General features: G+C 39.7%; 1 protein-coding gene across 2 annotated transcripts in view; it reads left to right on the top strand.

Moving 5' to 3' along the window:
• The window catches only part of LOC108786602 (rap1 GTPase-GDP dissociation stimulator 1-like), a 150,543-nt gene that overhangs the window by 68,212 nt on the left and 60,973 nt on the right, over positions 1-21,358 (top strand). The window contains exons 2-5 of one of the 2 annotated variants that reach the window (XM_018555926.1): positions 2,774-2,941; positions 7,564-7,681; positions 14,953-15,078; positions 20,298-20,426. In XM_018555926.1, coding sequence (XP_018411428.1) covers positions 2,825-2,941; positions 7,564-7,681; positions 14,953-15,078; positions 20,298-20,426 — 490 coding nt within the window. In that variant the 5' untranslated portion in view covers positions 2,774-2,824. Of the gene's footprint in view, positions 1-2,773; positions 2,942-7,558; positions 7,682-14,952; positions 15,079-20,297; positions 20,427-21,358 lie in introns of both variants that reach the window. The other variant, XM_018555925.1, reaches the window with a different exon arrangement.

The raw sequence follows: 21,358 nt of genomic DNA, 5'->3' as shown, positions 1-21,358 counted from the left end.
TCCAGCCAATCACAGGCTTCAGGCCCTGAAACCACTTGTTTTAAAGGGATAGTGCACAATCCCTGTGACCAGCTGGTATACCTATATTGCTGTTCCCATTGTCTTCTCTGCACTTTTCTGCACTTCAGTGTGTTCCTGTGTTTATTCCAGGATACTTTTTTATGCTTGTATTTCTATGTATTGTGCACTCTGAGAGACTTCCTACATACCTGCATTCAACTGCACTTCATACTCCAGGAGAGTTACATTCTCTTTCATCAGTAGGCTGGTCTGAGCTGCCTGCATCACTGCACTTGTGTGTTCTCTGTGAGAAAATTCCAACATTCCTACTCCTCCGTGTCCTGCATTCTCCTAATGAGCCTGTTACCTTCATGTATCAGTCTGCTTTGTGAACCCTGAACTGCAACTGTCTCTGTCCTCTGTGAGCCAGTGAATCCTGAATCTCAGTGCTGTAGCAGAATTTTCTCCTCTGTGAGCTTCCCAGAACCTCAGTGCAGCAACTGTCCCTTTCCATTGTAAACCAGTGAATCCTGTACTTTACTGCTGTATAAGACTTCCTTATATGTATGCCACTGTGGCATACAAGGCATAAAATGTGCACAATTTTTGAATCAAATAGTTATAAATATTGTATAAATATATATACATATTGTAAATATTATAAAAGTGTATTATAGTACATATAACAAACTTCAATATATGAGTTTACATATTTTGCACATTTTAAAAGGTTGCACTAATTTATAGAGCAATCAAATCTAATTATAATCCTATAATTGTTAAGTTTGTTATATGTACTATAATACACTAATATTTATAACTATTTGATTCACAAATTGTGCACATTTTATGCCTTGTATGCACTTTATATTGAGGCTAGCATTTATTTCACTACATCGACCTCAATTCATTCATGTATTCACAACGGATAATGTATTCACCTATTGCAGATGAGAAGGTGTGTACACTTTAAGTGTTAACACAATATAGATCTATTCCTTTATACACTGATTAAACCATTAGTGCTGTATATTTAGTTAAACAATCAATTGTGGCTAGTTGTCTATAGTGCAGCAGCTTCCAATATACTTTAAATTTACATCGTAGAATACCCAGTAAGCGCAGATTTAAACTAATACCTCCTGACTTCTGCCATGCTGCTGCAACCTCTGCTGTGAAGGGGGCATCTCATATGAAGGAGGCTCCTGATGTAAAAGGGGAACTCTCCTATTAAAGGGGGGCTCTGATGTGAAGGGGGATTTGGATGTGAAAGGGAGCTTGTGATGTGAAGGGTGGGCTCTGATGTTAAAAAGGGGGCTTCTGATTTGAAGCGAGCTCCCAGTGTGAGATGTGAGCACCTGATGTAAAGGGTACTCCTAATTTAAGGGGCTCCTGATTTGAAAAGGGGACTCTGATGTGCAAGGGAGAACCCCATGTTTTTTTTATTTGTGTTTTTGTGTGGGCTCTCCCCTTAAAATCTAAACTAGACCACTATCTGGTAGAGTAGGGTATGGTAGGGATTTTGGAGGGGGCACACATGTTTTTTTTTTACATTTACGTTTTTTTACATTGTAGACTGAGGTGCCTTGAGATTATGCATACTTTGAGTCCCCATTCACACCTAGGTGTTTTAGAGCTCACATCTTGTGGCTTCAAAATGCTCAACACAAGTAATTCCATTTTTCTATGGCCCTTGTTCACACCTGAGTGTTTTGTCACCTGCCGAAAAACACCTGTTGCTGGAAAAGGTACACGAGTTTCTTTTCTGCAGATTACTGCCAGTTTGGGCCCATGGACATCAATGGAAACATGCAACTCAAACGGTTTAGTGTGTTTTTTGTGCACATTTGTTGGTTTACATTAATTTCTCACAATGTGTCAACAAAAAATTGCGACTTATGTATGCACATCAGACACATGCAAAAACACACAAAAAATTGGCAAGAACGCTAGATAAAAACCAGCGATGATATGTACGAAAACGTTGCTGTCTAGGTTTGAATGGGGCCTAAAAGTGTGCATTGACTGCAAAAAGGTTGAGAAACACTCTTGTAACTCACTATCATATGATGGTGGTTAAGCCAAAGTGGCCTGTCTGTAGGACTCCATAAAGGGTTTCCAGATCACTTGTTATCACAGCTTTTTCTTTTGGGCTGTGTTTATAACCTACTTTTAGAACTACTCTTTACTGGGCTGTCAAAAAAATGGTACAGTTGGAAAATGGAGCTGCAGCAAGAGAAAGTCCGGGTACCCCAATAGCCAATAAAAGTTATGTAACGTTTAAATAATTTATTTGTATTATAGTATTATATCCACATTGCAGAATGGACTTTTTTTAAATGTTAAATTTACTGGAAAACAACACATGGTAAATGAAGTAGGTCTCTGCTTTGGTGAAAGGTCCATTACCCAGTGTTTTTGTTTGTGTTTACTTGTCTTTGCTATTAGGCTGGGATTCCAATTCATTATATACATTTAAATGTCTCCATACTGCTGAGGATATTTACTATTTACTCACCAGGAAGTGCATGCTTTTCTACTTTTAATTCTGAAATAGGAAACAGTCTCAACAGTCTTTTAATATGTTTACTGAGGCATTAATTTCAGTAAACTTTTTATTGTAACCAGAGAGAATTGTGGTGATGCATTTATTAAGCAGTATGTTAGGAATACTTATTTTAAATTGAGTTCATTCATAATTAAGCTTTAATCACTGTTTTCTTGGCAAGATAGAATATTTTGACAAATATATTTGTTTACTTAATCTTTTTAGTGCCAGAGGGGCTTATAAACCCCACCGCTTCAGAGGTGGCAGCTCTATCCCATGCAGAGAGTCTTTGCCAGCACTTTGAATGCCTCAAACTGTGTGGAGAAAAGGGAGAAGATGAGAAGCAGATCATGCAAAGTCTCAATGTTGTCCTGCTGGCACTTAATGAAGACAGTTAAGTATTATGCAAATTTCCCTAAACATTTAAGCTGTAGTATGCTTGATTGTACCTACACACCCTCTCTGCTAATATACTTGCACATCCCTGTTATTGTAACTTTTAATTAAAAAATAATGTTAATCAAAAATGTGTGACCCAGAAAACTCCCATCTGAGTTTAACTCTACAGTTAATTGAAAACAGTAAACTTTAGCTAGTAGAATTATCTAAATTATTATTGCAAAAAATGAATATAGTTGTTAGAGGAGGACATTGATATGAGCCACCATAATGGCACAGACCTGAAGCATTATTGCTCTACTCATCAGTGAAAGGACAAGCAGCCCAGATCATACATGGTAACAGACTTCACAGAAGTCACACAATTACATGCAGGCCAGACTTCCAGACTCAGTTTACCATTAAAAGTAAAACTGAGTCTTGATGACCCAACACTGGGTATACCTTCACCAGCCCTCATATGTCTTCTATACCTATAGGTAAACACACTTCCTAGTGCTCAACCCACATCCACGGTCTTCATACCTTCCACATTGGGAGCCTTCCATTTTTGTATCAGGAGCTGTCAATTTCTGTGTCCAGGGATAGTGATTGATTCACAACCGCATGTAATAGTATCATATACACTGGCCAGAGTGTCCCACCCAGCTCCTGGTGACCACTGACCTTACTGGTTGCTGGGACACCATAGGTGCATTTTATAGTAGAAACGCCTCTGCACACTTAATAGTGATTGTCTGTGGACTCTAGCTCTCCACAATGAGATGCTCAGTGGTGACTGTTTTCTTGATTCCTGCAGCAATAACCTATGGAACCCCAGGTGTCCTTGTTCAGATGTGGCCTTTGTATCCATTCAGATAAATGACAGTGGCCACATTCCTCTGTGAAAGTCTGCATGCAATCATATGTGGTACACTTAAGAAAAGATGATTGTCTGCATCCAGGGATGATCATCTATCCCAAAATGCATGTAATCAAGCCATGTATGATTACATGAATACTGCCACTAACAGATGCGGCTGCTGTCACCCTGTTATTAACTTTAATAGGTACAGAGGCCGCATCTGAATAGGACCACCTTGGATTCCTGCTGCAGGAATCCCAGAACGCCCTGTGTAGCCCACGATTGGGACAGATTACAAGGTTCTAACGAGAACCAAGAAAGTTGTGCTGCAGGTGAAATCTTCCACTGTAATTTCCTGTCCTAAGAAATCCTGGCAGCAGCATTGATGAGAAACTACAAGGAAGAGTCCCACACATGCACATAATTTCTAGTTTCCTTTACCCCTTTATCCCTTTCATAAGCAGTAATCATAGATGCAAAAATGTCCAACTTATTGAATAATATACCTTCCTAATATAATATATACATTGTTTTTAAGGATTTATAAGACTTTTTATGGTACGTTTTTTAATACTTTACTTAGGTTTTTTTTATTTTTTTATTTTAGGCTGAAAAATTGGCAAATATGTCAATGTTTGTATGTAGAAAAAATAATGTTTTTTTACAATGCATTTATTTTTACACTGCAGTGTCTTCTTCAAATACAGTAATTCTTTTTCTGTGTGCTGGCAGTTGGAGGTTTATTTAAGATTATTTTACTTAACCAGAATGAAAGTTTGAGCATTGACCCATAACAAAACATAAATGGTAAAGTAGCTACAGTATATGCAAGAATCCTCATATTATACTTGGACAAGCACATTACATGTGGTTATTCTATCAGTATGAATGTCACTTCCTACTACATTTCTTACTTAGTTGGGAGGTATTGCTGCTTCTATCAGCTGCCAAAAATAAAGGATAGAGAGAGCTAAGTGGAAACTGAACGAGCCTAACAATATCAACATCAGCCCACATATGAAAGGTCACATGTGGAGCTGTGTAGATATGCTAATACGATTGAACTGTCATGGCTTCTGTTTTCACAAGCGCTGTGACACATACATATATATATATATATCTCACAATGATTTCAATTCTGTCAAATGAGTGTTGCAATTTATCTGAATCAGCATACTTTTTAAATTTTAATTCTTCACACCCAGCAGGGGTAATGCCTGTGGGAAGCGTTGACTGACAGTCACCGCTCTCTGCAGGGAGCAGGTTGGTAACTGAACAATGAGTAGTATATGATCGCTGAGTTCTCGATCTATAGAGCCGACATGTGACAGCTGCAGTGTTAAATGTTGCCTCTAATTATGGGAATGAGTGTATTTTATTCTCCCCATAATTCTCAGTTAACTGCTGCTGTGAAAAAAAATATGTAAATACTTGAATGTCCATAACATGGCCATAAATAAGTTAAACACCTTGCTTTTTCTGAAGCTACTACCGCCTCATCCAAACACAGCAGGAAAAGAGTGGCATTGTAAAACTACTTAACCATCAGAAAATCAGATGGTCAGCCTTGATAAACTTTTTGATTGAACTCATATTAAAGAGAGTATTGCAAAGCTAGTCTTATGCTGTAATCTGAACTTTCAGACAAAAACTGCACAGGCTTACTTATGAAGATTATTTATGTCCCCTAGCTCAGTTGGCTTACTTTTGTCCAGAAATGACACAGAAGTTGGCCTCTGCCCCCCCTGACACTTCAACTTAAGTCTACCTTACTTCACCAATTGCACATTACAAAAAATGTGATAAAGTGTGCGGTGACAGGCCAGCAGATGTCAAATTTCAGTTGACCTCTGACCCTCTGATTGCCTTAGGAAACTAGCAGGCATCTTTTAAATTGAGTTGACTTTTTGTCATTTAGCAAAGTTTCAATGGGCCCTGTGCATAGACGGTCAACTGAGTGGCTGCATTTTATTAAGAAGAAAAACATTGCCCTGTGTAAATTATCCACACTACAAGAATGCAGCAGAAAAGAATAGCAGGGGATTAGCGGAAGATACAATACTTTATTGCAGGCAATGATACAACCACATCAGGCTGTCAGAATGGGACTCAGTCAATAACTGTGTTGTGTGAGTGAGTTACACCTTCTGAAGATGTCTTAACCCTGGTGTTGCTGAACACTGGGATCCACCTGTGTGTGTGTTTTTGGTACTGTTTTGGAGTGTTTATTATCCTGTCAGTTACATCTGCCTGTTGGGTAAGTTCCTTCATTTGTCCTTCTGAAGCAATATATATGAGTGCCATCAATCACCTTTGTCTTTCTTATATACATTTCATGTGTTGTACTTAACTGCAGAGTCTTGCTGCTCTGTTGAAACTGACAAACAGATACCAGTTGCGTCCTAATTTTAAGTGGCAATGGTTGCCTACTGTATTCACATGATCAGTTCCAGTGAACCAATTGCATGGGTACAGAAACATTTTAGAGTACACCCCCGTCTCACAGTTGCAATAAAACAATACTTGAATGTTTTAGCAGGCTGAAATTAAAAGAAATTTTAAAAGCATTTAAACAGAAAAAAGTCTGCTGTGGCGAGTGGGCTCTTGCCATATTGTGCAAGTATGTACAGCATACCTGTATATTATGGTAAACCTACTATGCAATTGTGCCTTTCTCTAGCGCTGACCGATCTAGGCTGTAAGTTGCAGCCTGTTCCTCACTGCTACCATTGCTACGTCCAGGCACATCCACATGTGAACAGGAGTTAAATCGTCCCCTGTAACTGACTCCATTCTTGCTATCTTAAAGATTCCAGGAGTGAGCTAAAGTGTACACTGCACTGCACACATGCCTTCAGTGTACACAGAAAATATAAAAACTGCTAGAAGAGTCAAAAAATAGTGTTTGGCAGAAGAGACTTGGCATATGTCTTCTGCCCAAAAAAACCTACTTTCTCTCAGTTTTAATTTTGATGTTTAGTTCTGTTTTAAATTACCAAATAGTTTGTGCAGTAATTACTGTACATGTTATATATATATTTTTTTTATTTAAGTTGTATTTTCCTTTTAAGTTCTTCATATTTCATCATATTCAGCCAGGCTACATGCGACAACCCATGTATTTCTCTTATAACTTATAGTAATACTGTAATTTAGTCCCATTAAGCTTTTGCTATCAACATATAACCTACACACAGACCATAGCTCACAGAACCAATACAAATAAGCTCTACTAGTCAATAAAAATGCCATGGTGAAGATTACATTTGTGCAAGCAGGAGAAATCTTGAATAAGATCAGCCCTCAAGGGTTATAGGCCAGAAAGACCCCCCAGCTGCTAAACATTTGCTTGTGAGTAGCACTCTGCAACTTAAGCTTCCTAAATCTTAAAACCCAGCAAAGATTGTAGCAGGAAATCCAAGATTTGTCTTACGCGAATTAGTTGGGGGATATGCATTTTATTCTAGCTAGTGATTGCTTTCTTTGTATCTCAAACCTCAGAATAATATTACATCGAAATAGAACAAGATATATCATAAAGGTTCAATTCCCTTAACTATAGCAAGATTTGTTTGACAAAATAACTGTTTTCAGCAATGGCAGCCAAAGATTGAACAGTCACATGGTGGAAAATAATGATTGTTAAAGCCAATAACACATACTGTATGTTTTAGCTAAGTGAATTGAGACAGAATTTTGTTTTATTGCAAAGGTAGTATATCCAAAGTAACGAATTCCATTTTTTGTGTTTCGGATTTGCTCTACAGTGCAGGCATCAGCCAAACTATTGACGGACTATGATGTCTTACCATCACTAGCGAGAATCCTAAAAACAAGTCAAACATGTGCAGAAAAGACAGCTGAAGTACTGGCAGAGCTTGCAAAAAATGGTAAGCACTCTACTCTTTTTAATCACAGCAATGGTATAGCTAGGTCCAAGCTGACTTTCCCAAAGAGTAGCTACAAAGAAAGTGAAAATCAAGGCATAAACTTAATGCATTGTTTCCCTTTATAAGTGTATACAGTATACTGTGTGGCTTATCGAGGAAACCCAAACTTTGAGTGCTGAGATATCACCATGGTGAAAACTTTTGAAGATGGTGTATTTTGATAATGCTTATATACATCATGCACTCGAGAATGATTGGTTAAGATATATTTTGACTTCTAGATTACTGGCTCCTATCAGATGTGATCCTTTGAGATCATTGTTTGGTTTCCCTCCTATGTTTGATGAAATTAATATAAATTCATCTTCTGAATTAAGGTTCTTTGATCTGGTCACCCTGATCCATATTTCAAAGGACGCAGCCTAGGAGGAGGGATTGCTGCAGAGGCTCAAGTTAGTAACATGTGATATTATCATGTGGCATTGAGAGAAGCTTGGAAAAACACTCAATATTAGGGATCCCAACCTGAAATAAGTAATTTCAGGGAGATGCCCTTCTCATTTCAGGGAGGTGCCCTCTGACCCCCTTGGTTTGCAACAACAAGGAAGAGAGCAGCCCCCTGAAATGAGGCTGATGTCAAAGAAGCTAATGCTTCCCTTGTTATCTGCTGTTTTTTTTTAGTATTCTGACACCTGCTGCCGTCAGAATAAAAAAAATAAAAAATCAGCATAGGAATGAATAGCAAGATTGCTATTGGCTATTTCAATTTGCAATAGCCAATAGCAAGCTGGCTAATGCACCCGCCCTCTGCTGCTGTCAGTCAGCAGAGGAGGACCTGATGGAGAACTTCAGGTCCGCCTCTGCTGATTGACAGCAGCAGTGGGCGGGTGCAAAAGCTAGTCTGCTATTGCAAATTTAAATAGCCAATAGCAATCTAGCCATTCATTCCAATGACTGTTTTTTTTTTTCCTGACTGAGACCGTCCGGTGGCCCCGATGTCAGGGAGAAAAAAGACAGCAGCGTAAACCTTTCCCTGCTAGGTAGAGCAGAGTATACCTTTCCAGGAGAAAATGTTTATCTCCCCGGTGTCCGGGAGCAGCTATCTTATAGTGGGAGACTCCCAGGAACATCCGGGAGAGTTGAGAGGTCTGCAATATGCATGATACAGGAAAAAACTGTGCTGTTAGTCAGCCACCATATGTATGGAGCAAGATGGAGAGATGCTGATGTCACTGGAGGGATCCATCTGCCATGGTGGCAAAAGAAATTGCAGAACTGCTGTTATATTATTGCCTTGCCAATACTTTTGCCCTTAGGAATTGTTACCAGATTAGGAACCCGATTCAATAGGTCATGTTTCTGGTTGCAGGATTATTTAAAACAAATTGAACATTATTTAAGGGTAAGAACTGTTACCAATGAAAAAACTCACTTTAACTTGTGCTTTAAATTATGACAACTGTACACTGACAACGAAAAGTTTAAGAATGGATTTACACCTTTGCATTGAGGTGACATGTGAGTTACCACAACCCATGATAACGTGCTACAAACACATTACTGTGTTGTGATGCCATACATTTTAAATGGTACTCCAATGCACTAAAGTAACGCACCTGAGTTGCAGTGCACTGCAACACATAGAACACACTATTGTGCATTGTGTTGCACTGAGTTGCAAAAGAAAAAAACAGACCTTTACAAAAAAAATAAAAAAAATACCCTTAATTACCCTTAAAATACCCTTAATTACCCTTACTGCAGGACTTTTTTACATTTTGCATTGTTCCTTAAGTGCATGCAATTCCACTAAGTGTGGTGCATTGAAAGGCCATTAATTCTGAATGGCCATCCAGTTTATGCAAGTGCGTGAAAAATGATGCGTTTCTGATGTATTGTTTGCAGCCCAGAAATGACTTTCCCTAATGCAACCAGTAATGGAATGTGTATAGGCCCTGGAGGGAAAATAAGGTGTAAGGACCCTGCCTTAAATTGGGGTGTTTCTAGCTTAAAGTGAAATTTAAAATCAAAAGTTTTTTAAACTATTTAAATGTTGACTAAATCATTTACAATAGATGCTGCTTGATGTTTAAAAGTTTGAGTTTTCTTCAGACTCAACCAGTGGTCATTCAACCAGTGTTTTAGGTTGGCTCCTTTGCCCTGCAGGGTCTTATGGTGCAACTCTTGTGTGTGCTAGTAAGATGTGTGTGTATCTACAAACACACAGGTACAGCAGAGCAAGTCACCTCCCTGCTCCTCACTCCTCCCTTCTCCAAGCTAGTAGACCTACTGATCTTGTGCTCAACAGAAGGGTCAGGGAAGCTGAGCTGAGAGAGTTAGAGCCGGATGTTCGGAAACATGATGACTATAAATGCTTGGGAGAAAATGTAAAAGTTATTTTGCTTGACAATGTACAGTATATTTGTTTGATATGAATTCATTATTTAAAAATGTTTGAGAGTTTTATACAACTTTAATTTATTGTTGTTTGCAACTAGGCTGTAGCAATGTCTGAGCTTTGTTTATATTTTCTGTGCTCGCTAGGTTTCTCCTTAGCTCAGGGTATTAATTATTTCCACCCACTGCTGTTGAGTTGTCTTTAGTAGTTATTCTGGGAAATAATGTATTTGGTTACTAATATTTATCCGTCTTGGATAATTATTGAGGGGTTTGTTCCAGTTATGTGAGCTAACAGGAGAGGATAAATATTTGGAGCAACCTTCTAAAAGCATTTGTGTACTTCCCTCCTGTGCTTTTTCCTGAAGAGGATGCAAATGTGAGGAGGTCTCCTTCTTTTGGTCTCGTCCTAGCTCGGGACCAATGCCAAGGCCAAAGGAATCTGAGTTGGCATGTGTTAGGACCTAAAGGTACAGAGCGGTGGCTATAGGGAGCAAATCTAAGAGAAACAGGAAGGTGGCTACCCAGTGGCAGTATCGTCACAGGAGTTTGCTATGCTGAAGAAGAATGTCCTGGAGAGTTTGGGGAAGCTTCTGCTAGAGAGACATTGCATGGATACCTCATTACTTAACATTTAAAGGTACAGTGATTGTCTCCTACTTAAGGTCCCTGCAAACCTAATTGGCTGTTTCCCAATTAGTATTGGGAGGCTGCTACTAAACGGATTAGGGTCATCTACAATGCTGTTGCTGTAGTCAGTGACATCTCTCTCATATAGAATCACTGCATCTTATCTAGCTGTTCTTAAAGGGCCACTTTAAATTCTCTTGCATTTAGAAGACTGTTTTTGCCCCACAATAAGCCAAAGACCTTCCCTGATATGTTAAGTAGGCTGGGGGTAATCCTACACTGCTCAGGTGGGGGGAGTACCACTAAGGTAATGAGGTGAAGATGAAAGTAAGCAGAACAAATGGATGGGAAAACGAGTAAAAAAGAGGAATACTGAAAGAAAGAGGGCACTAATACCCTTAACTCAAACTAACCAATTAGACTGTCCCCACTGTTTTACAGTAATCTTTGCCACAATCTCCAGATTGCACACAATGGCTGTAAAATACACATATGCCGGTGGCAGTACTTTCTATTGGTCACATATACAATGCCCGTATGTTTCAACTATACATGCATTACACTTGCCAAATATAATTTAAAAGCCAGTTAGAATTCCCCTTATACTTTTCTTACTTCATAGTCACAGTTACTCAGGTTACAAAAATACACAAGTCTATCGAGTTCAACCTGTAGGGGAAAAAGAGAGAATCCATAAACAGAACCCTATGCCTACAGTTACCGCCAGTTGATACAGAGGAAGGCAAAACAAACCTATAAAGCATAGTTCAATTTGCTCCAACAGTGGGGAAAAAAACCCTTCCTGATCCCAAAGGTAATTGGATATTCCCGGGATTAACAATCCCTGGTGTTTTTTTCATTGTAAAATGTTAATATCTAATTATATTCTGTGCATTTAGGAATACATCCAGATTTTTTTCCAAACAATTAACTGAACTACCTTGAACGAGTTCCTGTGGAAGCATTTTCCACATTTTTACAGCTCTTACTGTGAAGAAGCCTTTCTGTATGCAAAGGTTAAACGGCTTTTCCACCATACGCAAAGAGTGACCCCATGACCTTTGCAGTGGCCTTAAAGTGAATAATTTGGCTCTATATGTTCACTATATGGTCCATTTATGTTTTTTACATGGTGATCATATCCCCCCTTAATTGCTTCTTCTCCAGAGAGAACAAATTCAGTTCAGCTAATCTTTCCTCATAGCTGAACTCCTTAAAGCCTCTTATGAGTTGTGTTGCCCTTCTTCAGTTCCACTTTCTCCTGTTCCACAACATTCTTTTTGTGAACTGGTGCCCAAAACTGAACTGCATATTCCAGATGAGGTCTTACTAATGATTTGTACAGGGGCAGGATTATGTCTCTCTCTCTGGAGTCTAGACCCCTTTTGATACAAGAATGTATTTTGCTTGCTTTAGAAACTGCAGCTCAACATTGCATGCTATTATTCAGTCTATGATCTACCAGAACTCCCAGATCTTTCTCCATCATTGACTCCCCCAAACATACTCCCCCTAGAGCAGGGGTCTTAAACTCAATTGACTCGGGGGCCACTCAACACATTTTTTTCTCCCATGAGCAGTGGCGACTCTAGGAACAATATGTAGGGGGGGCACATAACATACAACAGTCAAATCTGGGGGGGCACTAATAATTTTCATTGCATGTCGCAACCGCTGGGCACCGATGAGCTGATTTAATTGTGGATGGCATCGGCAGCCCGCGGTTGCGACATGTAGTCCAACGCCGCCTACAATCCTGCATACCGCAACGGCCGGGCGCCGATGCCATCCTTTCTCTGTTTTTAATGTTACATTTTGTTTTTATAAATATAAATAAAGGGATGCACAGATACCAGTTTTGCGAGTACGAGTACTGGTACTTGTCGAGTACTTACAAGTACGAGTACTGATACATTTTTGTTTATTGTCATGTCACAGTTTTTCGAAAACAATACAGACTAATGATTTCAGGACAGTGGTGGAGTGCCAGAGCCAGGTCCCAGCTGCAACCGCTGCAACCCGGGTAGTTCTCATGAAAATGCCAAGTATCTGCACTGGTACTCGAAAAGTATCTGTGCAACCCTACTTTAAAATAAAATTTAACTATATCCTGTATGGTACTATGGACCCTAATATACTCGCAATAAGGCCATATCTGTAGGTTTAGGTGCGATTAGGGATTCCTGCATCAGGAACTTGCGTTTTCCTGAAGCAGGAATCACTAATCTGGCTTTTGCAAGTGACAGCTATCACCCATTCAAGTTAATGATCACGTTACATCAGCTGCATGTAAACGCCTGCACACCGCATGTTTTGGTATGTGATATGATTACATGCAGTTATAAACGCTCTCCCTGGATGCACAATCAATGTGTTCAGGGAGACTGATTGATTCCTAACTGAATGTAATCATATCACATACCATGACATGCGGTATGCAGACGTTTACATGCAGCTGCTGTCATCTGATCATTAACTTGAATGGGTGACAGCTGCCGCTTTTAAACACCAGATTAGGCATTCTTGCTACAGGAAAACGCAAGTTCCTGATACAGGAATCCCTAATCGCACGTAAAGATACAGGTGTGAATGGAGCCTAATACACTCTCCCCCATACACTTAAAAAAAACTACCCATGTGCATATAAAATACACCCTCCAACCCCGCCCCCACACACCCACATGTAAAATAAAATACAGAGCACCCTCTCCTGCTTATCTTTTTGCAGGGAGGAGGCTGTGAGGAGGCACGATCGCTGGTGATTGATTGGTAAGGTCTGCTGCAGACCTTACTAATCAATCCGAGTGCCGGCACAGAAGCAGCTCTGCGGTCTGCATCCGGCAAAGATGCAGACCGTGTAGCTGCTCCCGCAAGTTGGGTACATGTTCCATGACCACCTACCTGACTTGTGAGCTGACTGCGGGCCACATAGTACCACCTCGCAGGCCAATTGGTACTTTGAGACCACTGCCCTAGAGTGTATGAAGCATACATGTTTTTTGTCTCCAAGTGCATAACTTTACATTTATCAACATTAAACCTCATTTGCCAAATAGATGCCCAATAGACATGTGCACTGCCAAAAAATTCGTTTCGTTTCGTTTTAAATTCGGATTTGTGTTATTTCGTTTTTCAGGATTCGGGTGTGAAAGTCAATTCGGAATTCGGATTCGGACGAAATTCGGTAGCGTTAGTACGAACGTTCGGTTCGTTTTCTGTTCTTATTCGTTTCTTATTCGTTTCTTATTCGTTTCGTTCGTTTGCAGCAAAAGTGACATTTGAGGGGGAAAAAATATTTTTCTCCTTCTCTAATGTCACTTTGCTCCAACGAACGAAACGAATAAGAAACGAATAAGAACAGAAAACGAAACGAACATTCGTACGAACGCTACCGAATTTCGGAAATGGAAATTCGGATTCGTTTGCATTCGTTATGTCTGTAATTCGGAATTCGGATACATCCGAATGTCCGAATTTCCGAAAATTCGTCCGAATTTCGATTCGGAACGAAACGAATCGCACATGTCTAATGCCCAATCACACAGTGCATTCAGATATTCTTGTAGGTTGGAGACATCCTGTAAGGACTGTATTCCACTACATAGCTGGGTTTCATCTGCAAACACAGAAATTGTGCTTTTAATCCTCAACTCTATATCATTTTTAAATAGAATAAACAATAAGGGGCCCAACACTGAACCTTGGGGGGCACCACTAACAACCTCATACTATTCAGAGTATGAATCATTGATCACCACTCTCTGAATATGGTCTTTAAGCCAGTTTTCTATCCAATTACAGATTGAATATTCTATACCTACTGACCCTTACTTATACATTAGCCGCATGTGGGAAACTGTGTCAAACGCTTTAGCAAAGTCCAAGTATACCATATCCACAGCCAGTCCTATGTGTAATTTATTGCTTACTTCCTCATAAGAGGAAAGTACATTTGTTTGACAACTTTGGTCTTTGTGAATTTAGAATTACCTTCAATAAAATAATTTCTGATTTGATACTAAACATATCCACATAGTTCAACCTGCTTTGTTTATTTAATAAGCTCTAATACTTTCTGTGCATTACATAGCCTAAGTATGGTTTAATTGCATGTCATGTACCATATGTAAACTGGGTAATGTATTTATACTGTGTCCTACTGACCTTTTATGTTAATGGTTTCATGTGGTAAATGCTTATACATTCTTCACTGAGGTCTCTGAATGCCTATTTTCTGTGTGTAGAGGAAACGAGGAAACCCTGCATTGAAGCAGGTCTGGTGATGGTGCTGCTACCTTTGCTGCAGAGCTCAGATCAGGAGATGCTGCTTCATGCTGGCAAAGCCATTGGTCGCATCTGTTATGAAAACAGTAAGTGAAAGATTTATTTAAAATTCTAGATGAGCGGAGCTTGTACCCTTAGAGAGAAATCAACCTATTCATGAGCAGCCCCAATGCTACGGTTAAATGCCACAGAAATGTGATCATTTAAAAAGCAGGCATACATAAAATTAAGTGTAAAACAAACAAATGAGAATTGCATTAAAAAAATAGCAGACGTTGTTAGGAGGCATATTTGATATGCAGACACATTATTGTGTTTTTTAGAAGCAGACATACGGTGGGGGTAATTCTTACTGAAAAATCCAGCTGGGATATGTCAAAGTGATAGGTTAGAAATAGAGGTTCATAGTGATTTTCAATAAAATAAAAAAAAAGTAGCAAGAAAAATATGAAAACCTTAACTTATCAGCCCAGAGGTCTTTAGGCCTTCATATTCTGAGGAATTCCAGTCATAAAAAGGTTTTTTCATTTAATTGCAGACCTTGACTGCTGATTGCTTGGAAACAGTGCTAAAATGTGTTATGGAATGCTGCCTGTCTCTGCTAATGCTTTTAGGGAAGCAAAGAGAAATAAAGCACTAGTAAATGCTGTCCATTCATAATGACTAGTGGCTAGGCACCACTGTGACTGGTTTACCAACATCTTCATAATAGGTGCATCTGTCATTCTCAATATAGTCACAGCAGGTGGCATAAACCATAACATCATTTTAATTTCAATTATTTAAGTGCACCTTGACATGCACATACCAGGGACTTGATTGTGTGCCAAGTTCTGAAGGTCATTTAAAGGAAATCTCATTTTTTTTCTGTACGTGACCTCTACATTTATAAGCAAAAAGGGCTTCACTCCTCACAGAGCTCACAGATGTAACCCAGACTCACTGATCTGAAAAGAGGCAATCCTTCTTGAGAGAAAAATAGAGGTGGTTATTTCTGACTTCTTCTTCTGAAAATTCTAGTTGCTTGGCCAGGGGCGGACTGACAACACATGGGGCCCCCGGGCAATATAAGATTAAGGGGCCCCCTTGTGTTCCGCCTATATACAAGCCCCACCCACCCACAAGCTCCACCCACATATACATTGTTGTGTTACAGAATTAGTTCAAAATAACAGGTCTATTCACTAAAAGTTGAATTTAATTGCAGAGGAATTGGTAGAAGAATTATAAATCGTGGAATGACCAGTCAGCATATCTGCATTAAAGTGACACTAAACTCAGGAGATAAACCTTAAAAATACATTCAAGTACCTCAACTATTGACCAAAATGTATCTTATCACTCGGCTGTAGATCCTCAAATCTTCTTTGAATTGGTGCTGACACTGTTCTTCCTTCTGGAGGGGGGCTACTCTTGTTCCCCATGGTCCCTGTGTGTGTTGTAACGTAGCCACCGCTCCAAGCTCACTCCCGGGATGGACAGCAATCTCCATACAAATTAGCAAACTGAATGTGAGATTGTAGTCCATCACAGGAGTGAGCTTGGAGCGGTGGCTACGTTACAACACACACAGGGACCATGGGGAACAAAAGTAGCCACCCTCCAGAAGGAAGGACAGTGTCGGAGATGATTTGAGGATCTACAGCCGAGTGATACACAAAGATGATACATTATTGTTAATAGTTAAGGTACTTGAATGTAAGTTGGTTTCAATTTGCAATAGCCAATAGCAAGCTGGCTATTGCCGCCTCCCTCTGCTGCTGTCAGTCAGCAGACGAGAACCTGATGGGGAACTTCAGGTCCACCTCTGCTGATTGACAGCAGCAGTGGGCAGGTGCAATAGCTAGTCTGCCATTGGCTATTGCAAACTGAAAAGGCCAGTAGCAATCTAGCTATTCATTTCGTTTTTTTTCTTTTTTCTAAATGACGGCAGCCCCGATGTGGAGAAATAAACAGATAGCAGGGAAAGGTTTACTCTGCTAGATAAAGCAGAGTAAACTTTTCCAGGAGAAAATGTTTCTCTCCTGGGTATCAGGGAGCCGCTTTCGTATAGCGGGAGACTCCCGAGAAACATCCGGGAGAGTTGAGATGTCTGCTATTGCCATATGAAATGCTTCCCCAACTGTAAAACACTCACTGTCACAAAAACCTTCATTGTTCCAGTTTAACCTCCTGTGAACTTGCTGCTACCTACACCTCTACATAACCCTCCCAACCACTCCTTACATCTCCACTGCCTCCAGTTCATTTGAGATCTTACCTCCTTGCCTTAACATTTAACAGCCCTTCTCTGCTACAGTACCACCTCTTCGAGTGGTGGACCTAAGTAACAAATGACCCAGCAATACTTTAAACAGTAATAGCATTAATGTATAAAGTTCTGCTGGTATTTGTAGTCCTGTATAGAGGGTGCCATTCTGCATTGCTGCAATGCAGAATGGCACCTGCTATAGAGGACTACAAATACTAGCAGTATTTTATACAGAGGCCCCAGGCTGCCGCATCACATACCAGGCTGCCTGCAGCTCCTCCGGCTCCTTTCTCAATATCCGGCGGCCGGTGTTTACAGACGGTCCCCCCATCTCTGCACTGGCAGTAGCGTGCATGGGACACTGGGGCCCCCCACCGCTCCGCACCTACCTCTCGACGGCCCGCAGTGGCGTAGCCAGAGTAACGTGCGCCCGGGGCAGAACAAAATTTTGCTTCCCCCCGGTGATATGTGGGGGTGTACAGGTATTTTTTTGCCTATATCTACTGCTATCAAGCAGTAGATATAGGCAAAAAGTTTTTAAAAAACACTTTAACAGCGCTTAACACTTACCTTGTTTCGGCTGCACGCTCCCGTCCGAGAAAACGAGACTGATCCGGCGGCCGCAAAGCATCTTGGGGCGGGCGCATGGGCAGTTCGGATTCTCGGGCGGGAGATGAGCAGAACTCAAGGTAAGTCTATGGACGCGTGCACCCGCATGCAGACACCGCTGGATCAGACGTGCCTGCTAGCAGAGAGGTGTCCGCGCTGGATCGGAGAGCCGCAGCACCACTGAAGGGACAGATGAAAACATGGGGAAAGAAGAAGATCCAATTAAGAGACATAATTTAAGGTTACTGCTTTCATTAACATGGGGGGAGGGGAAAAAATGTATCCTTTAATGTCACTTTAATATGAAAAAGTTTATTTGAAAAAAATCAAACATCAAAAAAGTGAATCATCAGATTGCATCTACCCATTAAAAACCTTTGACAACGTTGTCTAAAAAACCAAAACCATTCACACTCCCACTCATACAGACGGCCCCTGCACACTTGCAACATAATGGAAAATCACTGTTGCTGGATCTATCACTGACTCTGTGGAGGGTTTAGAGGGTTAATGAGGACAGCAGAAAGTCCACAGATACCAATCTCTGTCTTATTTAACCTAAAATGTAATTCCTTAGACAAATGGAAATTCCTGACTTAGTTGTACTAATCCCCTTCCTCTAGGTAGAGTATAGTACATCCAAAAGTCTTCAGCGATATCCACCAATGTTGGTCTCCTCAGAGTGCGAATAATGACACCGGTGGATATCGCTGAAGACTTTTGGATGTACTATACTCTACCTAGAGGAAGGGGATTAGTACAACTAAGTCAGGAATTTCCATTTGTCTAAGGAATTAGAACATGCTAATGAACAAATACCATGTTCAACACACTGATTGTCCAGTACCAGTCCTCTTCTGGGTTTCATGACACCTAGGGGTCAACTTATAAACAATTCATCCCGAAAGTCTCTGTAAACATTCATTCTGTGTGAAATGAAGCAAAATGCAACATTCTTAGTGTATTTGTTTAGGTTAAATATAATACGAAATCACATTATGTCCACTAGATGGAGCTGAGGAGCATAGGAAACAAGTATTTTCTATGTTCCTCAACTCCATCTCATGGACATACTGTGGTAATACATTACGTTCAACTTGAGAAAAATATATATATATATATATACACTAATAGTGTTAGCTTTTTCCACTATTTGTACAGAATGAGTGTTCACAGAAATTCTCAGGTCAAATTCCTTTACAAATAAAAAAAATAGACCCCCTAGTGTCATTCAACCCACTTCATATGAGGCCAGGACATCATGGACCACTGCTTGGGGGTATGCAATTAAGCCCACTTGGGCTCATAGGAGAATGCTGGTACCAGTTAAGGTAACATTCAGGACTGCCCCACCGCAAGAGAAGAAAGAGGATCAGTGACCTCGCAGAAATGGACAGAAGACCCATGGAAAAAGGTATGAATGCAAAAAAAAATATTCTTTTTTAAATGGCAGGGGGATAAAAAAAAGGCTCCTAAAGATCCTTTTAACTACCAACGGCCCCTCATTATTTTATAGAAATAAAACACTGACCGATAAAACACTGACAGAAAGTAACCGTACACAAATAATTAAATACAAAAAAAAACATAAATACAAAGCACACTAAAGGAGTTAAACCAATGTGCCCTAAAAATAGCCAGCAAATAACAAATATGCATGGCCTGTGAAGATAGAAAAACGTAGCAATTCAGCAGTGATGAAATTTGATGATAGTGAAATTGGTAGTTTTGCCATAAAATTTCTCCATAATTACTTTGCTTATTTTTTTTTAATTTTTTTAAAGACCAACGGTTGGCATAACAGCCAGGCTCCTAGTATTTTCAGAAGGAAGTCAGCAATATCAGCTCTTATATTTCTTGTATTAAGGGTTTACTCCTTTTCAGATTTCAATGCAGTGCCACCTATTGGTGAAATCTTGTATTATGACAAAACCATAAAAATAGGACTTTTATCAGAAAACAAATGTAATTTGACAGACTGATACCTAAACATAAATTGTTATGGCAGTGATCTATCTTGGACAAAGAGGGGATATTGAATTTACTTGAATATATATTTAACATATACATATAGTCTTGGCCCACGCTACAGAGCAGAAAGATGAAAAACTTTTTACATGTAAAGTAACTGGTTTACATAGTTTAACTTTTTTATTGCAATCATATGGTAGTCTTATTGAGAATTAATTAATTAATTGCATTGATCGTATTTGTATATGATATCCATATGCAGATACTGTAGCATAACATGTGTAGAAACATAGTTAGTGCAATTTACAAAAATAATGCAGAATAATGACGCCATTCTACACCGGATTACGCAATAAAACACTAAAGGGAGAAAAGCTGTTGTATCTGTAGCAACCAATTAGGAACCATCTTGTATTAGTCCCCCCTTATCGAATTGGGTACAAAATACATGGAAAATGTTTACATCTCTTTCAGATGAACTACAAGAACATTTGGTCGAGCTGGATGTCATCAGTTCACTGGTCAGGATACTAACCGACTTTCCAGAAAATGATGCGCTGGTGCGTGTGGGTCTTTTGGCCTTGTCCAATCTGGCGGACCTAGGTTAGAGTCTTCACTCAGCCTAAGATAAGAATTGTCAAGCTATCAAGTTATAGTTCAGAAACAGAAGTTTTTGAAGACTACTATAGATGGCCATTGTCTGACCATGTCAATATCAATTATATAGCTATGGACATGCTGTGGCCTCTGTAGACACCCACTGTATGACTGAACTTGCGACTGTATTGATGCATCTTAACTGATTTTCCCAAATGATCGCTATTGCTGCTCAAAGATAAAGCCAGTGCCAGGGGGTGTCTGCTCAGTGCATAAACAAACTTTTTGCAAATCTATTTTCTTCTTTAGTTTTGGTTAGAGTAGGAAATGGTTCAAATCCACGTGACTTTTATTTTGCTTTCTGCATCCGATTGGAGAGATTTCCCTTCACTTTCTGTCCTGGAGACACAACTCAATTCAGACCGTTGCCTCCAGAACTAACATCCCATTTGGAAGATGTCTGTTTCTATTCTTGTTTCATACACATATAAGCTGGCAAAAAATGTGTTTCATTTCAGATTTTTCTTTCTTTTGGGTTTCAGGTCCAAATGCCTTTTCATTATTCAGATCTTTAGGAATTTCATTTTAGTTTCTGATGGGGTTTTCTGATTGGCCAGAAAACAGTCTCATGTCCAAATTACTTTCAGTTGGAACAAAATTTGGATGATCCGGAATTTCGTTAAAAGAACATTCAGATTCGTTTTTAATTTAGCCTCATTGGAATTTGGATATTCTGATGCATCTGAATGTCCGAATTCACAAAATTCTGTCCGTATTTGCACACAACGCAATTTACATGTCTACTGTTTAGGTGACAGCTGCAAAACTTTAGATTCCCATCACTTTCGGTCCCAGCAGCAATGGTGAATATCTCCAATAGTGACCAAACAGCAGTAAAAAATTTAAAATGCATCAAACCATAAAAAAGACACCCCTCT

This window comes from Nanorana parkeri, unplaced genomic scaffold, assembly GCF_000935625.1.
Source record: "Nanorana parkeri isolate BGI_ZX_2015 unplaced genomic scaffold, ASM93562v1 scaffold218, whole genome shotgun sequence".
Taxonomy (NCBI): Eukaryota; Metazoa; Chordata; class Amphibia; order Anura; family Dicroglossidae; genus Nanorana; species Nanorana parkeri.
The sequence above is the reverse complement of the archived record's forward strand: the minus strand, read 5'-3'. Positions and strand labels throughout refer to the sequence as shown.